Source organism: Astatotilapia calliptera, chromosome 1 (genome assembly GCF_964374335.1).
Source record: "Astatotilapia calliptera chromosome 1, fAstCal68.1, whole genome shotgun sequence".
In the NCBI taxonomy this organism is placed as follows: Eukaryota; Metazoa; Chordata; class Actinopteri; order Cichliformes; family Cichlidae; genus Astatotilapia; species Astatotilapia calliptera.
In genome coordinates, this window is record NC_137422.1 from 36866210 (window position 1) to 36879350 (window position 13141).

The 13141-nt window shown below is 37.5% G+C and overlaps 1 protein-coding gene across 1 annotated transcript; it reads left to right on the top strand.

Annotated features, from left to right (window-relative positions):
- Window positions 1–11415: 11415 nt before the first annotated feature.
- Window positions 11416–12890, top strand: LOC145429817 (uncharacterized). The gene is made up of 2 exons (XM_080303931.1): window positions 11416–11667; window positions 11795–12890. Exons 1-2 carry the CDS (start codon window positions 11458–11460, stop codon window positions 12464–12466), a joined length of 882 nt encoding a protein of 293 aa, XP_080160057.1. The 5' UTR covers window positions 11416–11457; the 3' UTR covers window positions 12467–12890.
- The last annotated feature ends 251 nt before the right edge of the window (window positions 12891–13141 follow it).

The window sequence follows — 13141 nt, forward strand, 5'->3', positions numbered from 1 at the left end:
ACTTCTTCTAACAATTCCATGCCTGTAGTATGAAAAGCAATTGGTCATATTTGGTGAAAATGCTTCTGCAAGCAGAGAGATGCTTTGAGTCTCAGGTGGAGCCGAGGTCTTTCACTCATTCCCATCATCTCTGTCTGTGGTTCTTAACTGAACGATACATTTTTTAACCTCTTGTGAATGTGCGCTTGTACCCGTGTGGCCTTTTTGTGTCTTTATTAGTAACAGGATGATTGAGTGCACTACAGCGCTGAGACATTAGGATGATACTCCTTGCCCTCTCACAGTCTTCCTGGCAGCTTCCCAAGGACAGGCGGCAGAAAGCAATTGCTATTAGTGCGCATATATAGTCCGAGCAGATAAATATAGGCTGCTTTTAGCAGATGAGCCACAGTGCCATCAATTAAGATTAGGGCAAGCGCTATCACAGTGTCATAAAGAACAACAAGACAGTATTCCTTCAATGTCAAAGGTAAAATGAACATGTACAAGCCGTTGGGGAAAATCAAAGAGAACCTGATGGCTCATATACATAATGCTCACATTGACAAATAGCTATTGATGTTTCTTCATCAATGAGAGTGACATGGCTCCACAGCTTGGAGAGGATCCCGATCAAGGACTGCAATGAAATTACCCTGGAATTTGGCGAGATGACTCTGATTAATTTATTTTAGGAATCAGTGTTGTTTCTGTGTAATGTAGCTGGTAAAAGGGTGAGACCCTCTTCAAGCAGCCAGGGGACACATTCTAGTTTGAGTCAAAATCCCCCACCCTCTTGCACAAATAAGGCCAAGGAGAACAGGAATCAAGTAAGTACATGTGTGAGAGAGAGGGAGTGAGAAATGCAGGAATGGAATTCATTTTTACTGGGTTGTCCAGTCACAGTCCACATCCCTCCTCTGACTGTACGACCCTGTTCTTGCCCAGTGTTCTTGTCTCATCCCACATGATGTCCTCCTTTTTATCTCCCAGCTGTAGCAAAGAGTATGGCAGCAAGCTCCATGCCATGCGAGTGGGACGTGGACAATGTGTGTGCCCTGTGACTCTCAAGTGGTTTCCAAGTAAAGGCCATCACTCTCCCTAATTAGCTGGTCTCTTTTGGGCTGTGACTAAAATCACCTCTGTGGCTCCTTTCTCTATCGGATCACACCTAATTTTAATTAGACCCCTCGGAATATTAGCCGGGGTCTTTGTTCCGCTTCCTCTCATTAAGGAGCCAGACAAATGAGTCTTTAAAATCCTTTTTACATTTCCTCTACATTTCTCCCTCAGCCTCCCTCTCCTTCCGCAACCCTCCATCCACTATTGTCCTCATCATTTTCATGTGCATGCTTTTTTACTGTGATATACCATGTATAATCAGCCCCCGACCTAGCTAAAACCACGTGAGCAGTGATTGCCTATTCTGTCCAAATGTCCCAGAAAAGTCTCATTGTGGCAGTGATCTAAAATCCTTTAGATCACAGAAAACATTAAAGGCAGACAGCAGAACGTGGTAAAAGAATACCCAGAAAGATACTTTTAAAATATATTCACACTGATTTTTGGGGAAAAACGCACACATGCATGAAGGTATATCACATAAGAAAACCACAATACTGATGTTCTCTGTTCTACTTATGTTTCTAGAAGTGGACACTGCCAAAGGAAGCTCAAAAGTCAATCTGAAAAATGCATTAAAACTTTTGCTGCAGATGTTTTGTGGGGAATACTTCTAGAAGGAATGACAAGATGACCATCCTGGAAACAAGATTCATCTGTGATTCGTCACTCTTTCTTACCCTTTTTAAATTATCCATGAATGCTGTAATTCTTGGCTATTTGACAGATTTTCTGCTTAGTTAATACCGTCACAAAAAGGCATTAGGGTATGCTATACTGTACCGCCATTTTAAGTTATCTGTTTATTTCTGCTTTTGCACCAAGGCAAATTAGATGAGCATCATGCTGATGTCTATAGAAGTATATGATGCAATTCCAAGTAGCGACGTCATTACCAAATAACCACGAAAGTTAAAAAAAAATCAAACTCCACACAGTGTCATACTGGCATTTTAACTAGATTTCCAGGTGTACTTTGAAATGCTAAATATATTACAGCAGTTTGCAAAACATTGTTTACTATGAAATACAAATTAACTGGATGGACAGTTTTATTCTAGTGCAAGGCATCCAAGCAAGGCAGTATCGAAGAACGGTGCTGGCAACTGTAGCATTCTAACCTGCACCACCTAAAAATTAGTACAACAACATACACTCATACTGATGTGTGCCATCTGATGATGATGAATACCTTTGAACTTATGATTGTAACTATGCAATGTAGCCACTAAAAATAACACTAACCATAGCTCATTAAGGAAACAGAAATTAGTTAACAGTTTTTTTTCTTATGTTTTTAATGGACAAATTGAGTTGTGAGTTTGTTTACATCATGCGGCTCTTTATAATATCAACCCGGTATGGCCATAATAGCTTATTGCCTTATTGTGGACATGAATAATGATCACTTCAACCTTTCTTTTACTGTTGAAATTCATGATGTTGGTTTTTTTTTTTTTAATATGTAGATATGGTAGGACATTAGTGAATCAAGAAGAATGGGGGAAACCAGGGAAAAAAGAAACACTAATAAATAGTGAGTGTGAATTTGATCTGTGCCATCCTGGAACTATAGACAGACTCAAGCATGTGCTGCCGTTCCTTTTTATGGGCAGTGCTGTTAACAGTGAGCATGTTGACTCCCAACCAGCTGCCAATCTTGTCTAATGGCAGCAGCACCTGTGGGAAAAAAACAACAGTCAAAGCAATTTAGTATCTCCCAGTGGCAACTCACCAAGTTCAAGTTCATAATCTTTCACACGCATAATATTAACATCTGCAACCATTTAGCCCAAGTGCATTTGCAGGCTTTGTGTTTGTTGTTTTGTGTGTGTCCCAATGTGTGTGTGTGTGTGTGTACACACAAACACACAATAGCAAATGTTTACTATTTGTCTGTGTAGAGGAAGTCTAAGGACACACTCATGGGTGGTTGAGTAATAGGCGCTGGTGCTCTGCCAGTGCCGCACGCCCTTGTTCATGAATTATAAAACCAAGAGCAATTATGGCTTTTACACAAATTAACCAAAGCATGCTGGATGCAAGCTGTAATTGGGTCAGTGGTTATTTCCTGCAACACACCTGGGCTTGCAGTAAACATTGGGTATCAATTATGAATGGCTCCTGTCCTACCCAGAGTGTGTAGCCACCATGGCTTAACACAGCATATACAAGTGGATTAACATGCACATGATGACTGTAATAATCTCTTTGATAATGTTTTTGTGTCACTTCATATTGTGCCTGTGTGTCTGTGCAGATTTCAGGGTTAAGGAGGGGGAAATACTTGTTTCATTCTTTTAATATACTCATTTACTACTCATTGTACATATACTGTACAACTCCATCATCTAATGCACAGTACACAGTGCATTACAGTTTGCAGTTTAGGCCAACATGTCAGTCGTATATATTTAACCTCTGTAATATTCTGGATATTTATAATTGAGCTATTTGTATATATTATACATTACTATTTCTTATATCTTGTAACTTTTAATATATTGCATTATTTAATTTAGTTCAGTCTGTTAATGTTCTTATTGTCTTGGAGTAACTGTAACCACATAATGTCCTTGAGGATTAATAACATATTCTGATTTGATTTGCTCTTATTATGAACAGTTATGTTAATTCTCAAGTAGGAGTTAGTTCAGTGAGTGGATCTGATGGATATGTGCATTATTATCATGGTGTTTTATTTTATTTTATTTTCCACTCATCCCTTTAGTGTGAAGGGTCTCTGTAAATGAACACAAAAGAATCATATTCCTATAAAACATCCATTCCTTACTGAAATGCCCCTATCTACAAACTTTGAGGAGTCACTGAATGGTTTGATTATAAATATTGTGTGAATTATATGCTCTGGCCAACATATCTCAGCCCAGTTAAAAACTTATGAAATGTACTGGACTGATATATTATAAAGCATTTTCTCCCCCTGTCTTCAAGGCACCAATGGACTGCCTGTCCTGGATCAAGGGTGGACTGGTAATCTGCATATCAGGTATTTGCCCAGTGGGACGACATACTTTTGGGCCAATAGGTCAGTTGAAGGGCCTCTGCGCACCAGCACACAAGCACTCACAGCAGTTTGTTCATTTTCCTTATTGTCACTGTAACACCCAATCAAATCTCTTAACACAATGGGGCCCTTCCTTGTTGTCTCTGGAAACTTACTCTTGCACCTTGTTGAACAGAGTTTAGTGTAAAAGACATGGCAAAAAGCTGGAGCTGAAACGCTGAGAGAGAAAAAGAAGAACAAAGCAGAAATAGATGCAGCAAATGTGTCAAATTAACCACCATGTTGGCTGTTGGTGCTGCTGCAGCAGCTGCACCGTCAATAGTAGTACCAGCAACAATAAATATAAAGCCCTCACAATCACAGGAGGCTGCTGTAGCTAGCACCAGCTGTGGAGAGATACAGCAGTCTCAACAACAGAGTGAGGACGACACAGAGGCAAAATTAACTTGATAAAAAAAAAATAGGTGGAGGGAGATAATTAGGATGGGAGAGATTCAAGAATTCAGGTAAAATGGATGACTACTTTGACCAAATTCAAATTCAAATCAAATTCTAATTTTATTTTTCACATACATTTTCACATATTTCATGTTAGACGAATGTGTTTTATTTTATTATATTTCTTTTTTGCTTGTCTGTACAAATACGTGTGTGTGTGTATATCTACACATATATTCGTATCCGTAAACGAAAGTACATGTAGACGAGTATATATTGTTTTTTTTGTTTTTTGGTTGTTTGTTTTATTATGTCTGAAATAAATAAAGATACAATACAATACAATACATACACAGTCATACACAGTACGATATGCAGTGAAATGCTTAGACAACTGCTTGTGACCTAAAGAAAAAAAGACTATGAATGGTATAGGAAATAAATATGAAAATTAAAATGAGGGGTAAATTTAGCCAGGAAGGAACAAAATATAAAAATTAAAGTTAAAAATAAAATAACTGTACAACAACAAATTAAAATGAAGGGTAAATTTAACTAGGACCATGAGCTACTGCTAAAAGCTAAAGTGTGGCTTTTAATTGTCACATGCTGCATGGCAGTGCAACTAAGATATCCTAACCCAGCAACAACTGTACCAACCTGATTAAAACATATTTCAATACTAATAATCAAACATCAGCCAGGGCGTGATGTTTGGTGTTTAACTAAGTGTTTAGTCAGTGTTCCAACACACCGCATGAGAACACAACATATACAAAGAGCTGAAGTGAAACCAAGTGTGAACAACAATGAAAAGACTCCACTGTAGATGCAATTTTTTTTCTTTTTACATTTATCCCATTGCTAATGAACTCCACAGTCACTCTCTTCCCTTTTCCAGCTCACCTGTTAAACAAAAAAGCATCTGACTGATGCACATCGTCATCCATGTCTAGCACTCTGCAGTTAGGATTTTGGAGGACTTCACAGAAGTATGTTTGCATGAATGAATTAAGCATGAATCCACAGCCCTTCTTAGTTCTGTTCCTCAGGCCTTAAACCTGTCCGATTCATCTGCTCTGCTCTGGGTTTCATTTGCTTGGATTAGTTCTCCACACTCTGGACTCTTTGCTCATTTCATCCAAGGTTCCCGTACTGCTCTGCAAAGCCAGCCACCCTATCAGCTCTGCAGTAATGATTCATCTTTTATCAAACAGTTCTCCATATATTTCACTGTCAATCATTTCTTAGAAAAGTTATTTTACATTAATGATGTCCTCTGAATATATTATATTATATTATATTATATATATATATATATATATATATATATATATATATATATATATATATATATATACTGTACTTGTACTTTTTTAGCTGTTCAATCTTATCTGGGCCATTTGTTTCAATAGCAGTAGTCAGCCATTAGAGAAACTTTTTCTTGCTATGAAAGTAAAAGTGAACTTGAAATTGTCTATTCTCTATGTCTAATGCACTTGGATGCTATGAAGCAGTATTTAGCTGCAATACACCATTAACAGTGTCGCTGACAAGTACAGTAAATAGTATCAGGTCATATCACTCATTAGCTGAATGACTGTAACGGGTACTTCCAATCATCTTTAATTGTATTTATACAGCTTTAGTTGTAGGGTAAATTGCATTGCATTTTTACAGCAGCAATGACATCATGCCAAGCTACCCATTTGTACTAAATTATTGTCTATATATATATATATATGATGATATATTTTAATGTGTTCTAATAGACATTATTAAGTCACTTTCATTTGTATTTATCTATAGTAATAGAGAACATGAGAAGAGAACCTTAAAATATGCCTAATGAATTACCGGTGGGAACAGATCCAACTATTATTAACACATAAGATGGGTTTGGAATTGTTTTCATGTGATACAGAGACTGTATCGTGACACAAGGTTGCCGGAACATAAACCTAACCTGCTAAACTTTAAAAAAAAGAAAAAGAAAAAACAAACAAACATATGGAATTACACTTAAGCATGGAGCATATCTTTACTTGCTATGATGTTAATGTAACTTTCATGTAGCTTTGGTGAAGGCTGCCTGATCTACACCTCCACACACCCATTACAGCTACTGTATTCTTATCATTAATTATGCATTGAGGAGTTACAGAGCCTTTGATATTTGAATGTGTTTAGTAAAGGCTGCACATCTGCATGTGTAAACACCTGCCAAGGAGAAAAAAAGCAGTCTAACCCCAGGCTCACTGAAAAAATATGTCAAATATAGTCAAATGTTGTTCACCTAGAAAGTCAAGACCCTGAGGAAAGTTTCCATATTTAAATTTTTAATGAATTCTTGTTTATAAAAGAGCTATTAGACAGATTTAATTCCCCCACAGCTGTAGAGCGTAAAAACAAACACACAAAAATGAAAGCTTCAAATAAAAGTTGGTACAAATAATATTTTTTAACATACAAAAATCAGAGTTGATCAATTTCAAAGCTTTTGAGTGAATAATAATCTTACAAAAGAACAAATTAGATGTCATAATAGCAAAAACAATCAAGGCTTTCATATCTGTTTTAAGTATATTAAAAGAGGATCAAGGAAAAAACATTTCCTCTTTGGTAAAAAAGAAAATAATGGGCAGACAACTGAACAAACTGCACAGTCGCATTGGTCTGAATTTTTCCAAATAATGGCATCAATGCTGCTTTTACTTAGCAGATAATAGGTTTTAGATAGTAGTGCTTGGCAAGTGAACTAAACTCAAATAGTTTTAGATGTTTAAATATGAAATTGGACAGGGTGTTTTGCTTGACACTGTTTGACAGGACAGCTAGAAGTACCATGCATCCATGCATGTAGTTTGAATTAGCAGCAGTTTGCCTGGCCAGAAGAACTCAGACTACATGAATACTGCAAACAGAAACCCAGAGAATAAGATTTTTTGACATTCAGTTTCCATTCATGAGAAGGCTAACTATATTTTTAACATTCACACAAAAAAAATTTTAATCAGTGCTTTATTTTCATTACAGTTTTTAAGCTGTTAGGGACACAATCTTGTGATATTTAGTTAAGGCAAAATGTTTAAAAAAAAAAAATATATATATATATATATATATATATATATATATATATATATTTTTTTTTTTTTTTTTTTTTTTTTTTTTTTTTTTAAAGGCTCAGAAGGTCGGAGTTAGGAAAAAATGCCATTACTTTTTCCTAGTATTAAATTCAAGGTGTGATGAAATGATAATAGTTGCTAAAGTTGGATGCTGTGTTCCCAGACTGGATATTGTAGAACAATGAATTAAGTAAATTAATACTGAGCATTTTATTGATTGGGTTTTACCATTTAGTTTAATTAATTGTGGGAGATACTTTTTTTCATTTCTCTCCATATTGTTTTTTTCCAGAGTATGCGACATTAGAGAAACACAAGAATATTCCTAAAGCATAGATTTAATTTAAAAAAACATGATTTTGAATTAAATATAACACAAACCACAAAGATCGACTCATAAGACAAAAAGACGTCTTGAGAGAAAGACGCTAGTCAACCATAGGCTCATTTGTTCAGAGTAATTATGCTAAGATACAATGAGCAGTGTGATTTGACAGTGATATATTGATTTTAAAAATGTCACTGCCATAAGTTTTACTGATCCATAAGAATCACTTAAAAATAAACATTGAATTGATAACACATCTACATTATTTTAACTGACTTGAAAAGATCGATGTTACTAACTCAAATGCACATTAAGCTAGGCCCCTAAGTTTTTGGCTCCATATAATAGATGCAAACTTGCAAATAATCAAGATGTAACTGTTGCATGCAGTACAGGCATTTTATTTCAAGGGGTTTAACAGGGCATTGCATGTTGATGATTGACGGGCATTTTTATACATTTTAAAGGGTCCAAAATAAAATGAATTGGATAACGAACCAGTTACCTTGATTTCTGACACACTAAACCTATAATATATATCAAATTGGTTCCAAGGCTTGAACTTGGAAATAGATGTCTGTGCAAGTGAAGGAAGCCACCATCACCATAGCTCAAATACATTATTACCCAGAGCATACTGTAAAACCAACCCAAGAGTTTCTCAAGGTAAAAAAAAAGAAGAAGAAGAAGATTCATCATTGGCAAATAATTCCTTTCATCTCAAACCAACAAAGCATAATTTTCCATTACTGAAGACAAACTGAAGCCTAGGACATGCAGAAACAAGCAGCAACTAAAGGTAGTTGATCTAAAGGCCTGGCAGGGGGAAACACATTTGGTGATGTCCATGGGTTCTACATTTCAGGCTGTCCTTGATCACTGGCAATAACTAACTAATTAAATAAATAAATAAATTGACCCTGCAACAGGCCGGCGACCTGTCCAGCAGGTACCCCACCACTCGCTCTGTGTGGGATAGGCCCCAGCAACCTTAAATTGGATGGATGAATGTATGTGGGATTAGATGGATTTACAATCTTATAATTATATTTAAAATTATGCAAGTTTGTTCAATTGCTTTTGATTCTCGGAAAATATGGGATCATGTTTAAAAAAAAGCAGAAATTCCACAGTAGTTAATAAAAAAAAAAATAGTTAAACCAGAAGGACAGCACATCTTGGTTATTAAAAAAAAAAAGAATATATTAAACGTGATTATATGGCACTATGATAAGACATTTTTTTATAATCACAAAAAAAACATCGTAACAATCAGTTTTAATTATACCTTCAATTGACAGTTTGTCATATTTCATACAGTACACTGGTCCCTTTGTGGTTACTACTTTTACTTTTATACATCTATGAATGCATCTGTGTACAGGGACTGAATTGCTTCTCAACAGATAAACTAGGGCCAAGGCCTTTATTGATTTAAAAAGAGGATCATAAAATATTAAATTCAGCTGCAGATTTTAGAGCAATAAAAAAAGAGTGGACCACAGGAACATTACTGGAAGTTCTTTCCTCAAATGATAGTGTCACATGACAGACCAGTGGAGTGACATTAAATCTTAAGATAAAGTCATGTGAATCAAAGTTCACTTGATGGGTTCGGGATTTTTCAGGTCTCTCGATGTAGAACTTGTTTCTGTGCAACGAGAAAAAAAGCAAACAAACGGAAAACAGCTCAGAAAAAACAAAAACAAACAAACAGAACAACAAAAAAGCCCAAAACAAAACAGAGCAAAGCTATATACGTTAAGAACTTACCTAAGAAGCCTAATTTAATAACAGACTATTTTTCATGTGTACTTAAATGACATTAATGAGACAGACTCTTTCAAGCAATATGTCAAAAAGAATTAACAGCAGTGACATTTCAGAAGTTACTGAATCCAGTCAGCCGTTATTAGGGAGAAAGGGGTGTGATAGTGGGGTAAATTACTGTTAAATAATAATATAATATTGATGAAAGCATACAAATATCATACAAAGAAAAAAAAAGACACAAAACTCCTGAAACTATTTTTTAAAACCCCAGTATCTTTAAAAACAGACATTTATACATTAATGCTGGCCACATTCAGTGTCTCTCATCTCAGTGTCTGCATAGCTGAATATTCTTCACTCCATTTTAAAACTAAACTAAAACATCAAGATTCCTCTAAAAGGAGACGTGATGTCGAAGGTTTCACTACAAAAGGCCAGCTTTGAGGCCAGATTAGTTCTCCTGTAATAGTCAGAGACACTCACAGCTGTCATTGGGATTTCAAAAAAATTCATGCAGTACTTAAACATAGATATGCATCTTATAGATTGTACATATAGGATAGATACAGTAGTTGATAGATGGTGACCAAGTCCGGTAGCTAGTGGCTAAGTGTGGGACTTTTAGGGCACTTGGATGTTCTATGTTCATATTACAGTTTTTCTCGATTGCCTAAACACTATAACCAGGCCTCTAAACTAAAATTTCAAAACCGTAACGCTATTGTTCAAAAAGCTCACCCATTTCCCTGAACTATAAACACTATTCCCTGCTTTGACACATGACTCAAATTTGGTGAACTGTTACTGCAAAACTCTACACACAAATCCCTACATTTTTCAGTGCTTACACCATGTAGTCATTTAGAAAGTACTAGCATGCAATAATGTTAACTTAAGTCAGCATAGCTTGAGCTCAATTAGCACACAATTAACCAGGTGGAAACACTAGGAGTCAAAATTTAGCACACACCAATCAGAACCTGCGATGGATAGATAAAAGGGCCAAAGTCAGCTCATTGAGGTTTGAAACAATGGATCCAAAGAGATGCAAAGGAAGAGGACGTGGTGGAGAAAGAGGACGTGTTGAAGGAGGAGGACATGGTGGAGGAAGAGGACATGGTGAAAGAGGAGGACGTGGTGAAAGAGGAGGACGTGGTGGAAGACGAGGAGGAGGTGGTCTAGGACAACAGGAAGGTGGTGGAGGAGGAGGGAGAGGTGGAGGAGGAGGAGGACGTGGTGAAGGAGGTGGAGGTGGAGAACAACGGCGACAAGGAAGGGGAAGAGCAAGGGCAAGAAGACAGTCAGTCTCGGATGAAATTCGAGCCACTTTAGTTGACCATGTCCTTGTCCATGGGATGACTATGAGGGAGGCTGGGCAACGAGTACAACCAAATTTGAGTCGCTTCACTGTTGTCTCCATCATCAGAACCTTCAGGGAGGAAAACAGGTAGGTGTACTTGCAGTAAGACTGCTTTGTACAGTAACGTGTAAGTTACTGAACTTATGTTTCTTGAGTTTCAGTATGTTTCCATTAGTTGCCTGTAAAATGAATGTGTGACAGTTACAGTAATGAGTGCTTCTATTTTTGTAGGACACAGAGACGACCACCTGGCGGAGGCAGGTTAAGGCTTTTGTCGGAGGAGCAAGAGAGGGAACTTGTAAACATGGTAATTGCAAATAATGTAATCCGCCTGCAAGAGATTCAAAGGAGAGTGATTGAGGATGATCATCTTTTTCGAGGCATAAATGCCATCAGCCTCTCCACAATTGACCGCATCCTCCGAAAGAATCAATTCCGGATGAAACAGGCATACCGAGTCCCTTTCGAACGAAACTCTGACAGAGTGAAAAACCAACGTGTGGAATATGTTCAGGTATGAGTTTTGATACTGTATAAAGTATTGTGTACCATCACAGCATGGCAGTTTATGCTGCCATTTCAGCACTCTTGAACTGTGGTTCAGGGTACCGATTGACTCTACTGTGTTATGTGTTTTGCAGAGAATCTTTGAGATTGAAGGACGGCCTGTTCCCCATGAAATAATCTTTGTGGATGAGGCAGGTTTTAACCTGACCAAAAGAAGGAAAAGGGGGAGGAACATAATTGGCCATCAGGCTATTGTAAATGTCCCTGGTCAGCGTGGGGGGAATGTCACTATGTGCGCAGCCATCAGCCAACGAGGGGTACTCCACCGCCATGCCGTACTAGGACCCTATAACACTATGCTTCTCCTTGCTTTTCTTGATGGTTTAAGACAACATATGTTCCAGCTGGACTACAGGGAACCAGCACAGCCAGAGCAGCCTCACTACGTTGTTGTGTGGGATAACGTCAGCTTCCATCGCGCTGCTCTGGTTCGTGACTGGTTTACCAATAACCCAAGGTTTTCTAATATCTTTCTGCCTGCATACTCTCCCTTTCTAAACCCGATAGAGGAGTTATTTTCGGCATGTCGGTGGAAAGTGTATGACCGAGAACCTTATGTCCGTGTTCACCTCCTTCAGGCCATGGAAGAGGCCTGCCTAGACATATCAGTAGATGCATGCCAGGGGTGGATCAGGCATGCAAGAGGATTTTACCCCCACTGCCTGGCTGGGGCCAATATAGCCTGTGATGTGGATGAGATTCTCTGGCCTGACCCAGACCAAAGACAAGATGCTGAGGTGGGATAATGTTTCTGGTGTGTGTTGTACTGTATAGTACATGAATGACAATGTGCCACTGTACATACATTGGTTGCGTCTTTTGTGTTTATCATGTGACAAGGGTTTTGAAGGGGAGAACCATAAGCAACCTAATTGTTTTGGAACTATTGTTTTGAATTAATTGTACCAGTGTGCAAAACTCTGTTGTAGTGTGTGTGTTTTTGAGGGCTTGTGTTTGATGTCTGAGGGCAAAGTTTGGTTTTTCAGCAGGAGTGAATAGTTTTGGGTGTAGAGCTTCATTTTGACCTGGAAATAGGATGTTTGGGAAATTGAGTGAGATGTTATGGATTTGTGTTTACTGTTGTGAGGATATGAGGCGTAGTTTCAAGAAATGTTTTTTAGCAATCGAGAAAAACTGTAAATCTATGAAATGTTTGATGGTTTTTCGAACAGAAGCGTCCTATTTAAATGTGTAGACGCCCTAAAGAAGTGCAATATTTTACCTCCTGGATGTCATGCATGGAGACGCACCAACTTCACTAAAATAAAATAAGGTAAAGGTGCTAAGGTGGTCCAGCAACCTGTCCAGGGTGTACCCTATGGTAGTTGGCATAGCTTCAATCACCTTCAGCCTACTAGCACTACTTTTAATTAACTTAGCAGTTAGAGCAATAATATCTTCATAAATATACATCCGCAATC

What these genes read in the sequence shown, in the direction of transcription:
- LOC145429817 (XM_080303931.1), top strand. Translation starts at nt 11,458, where the DNA reads ATGGTAATTGCAAATAATGTAATCCGCCTGCAAGAGATTCAAAGGAGA. An exon ending in AACGTGTGGAATATGTTCAG is followed by an intron (nt 11,668 to 11,794) that starts GTATGAGTTTTG and finishes TGTGTTTTGCAG; the next exon opens with AGAATCTTTGAGATTGAAGG.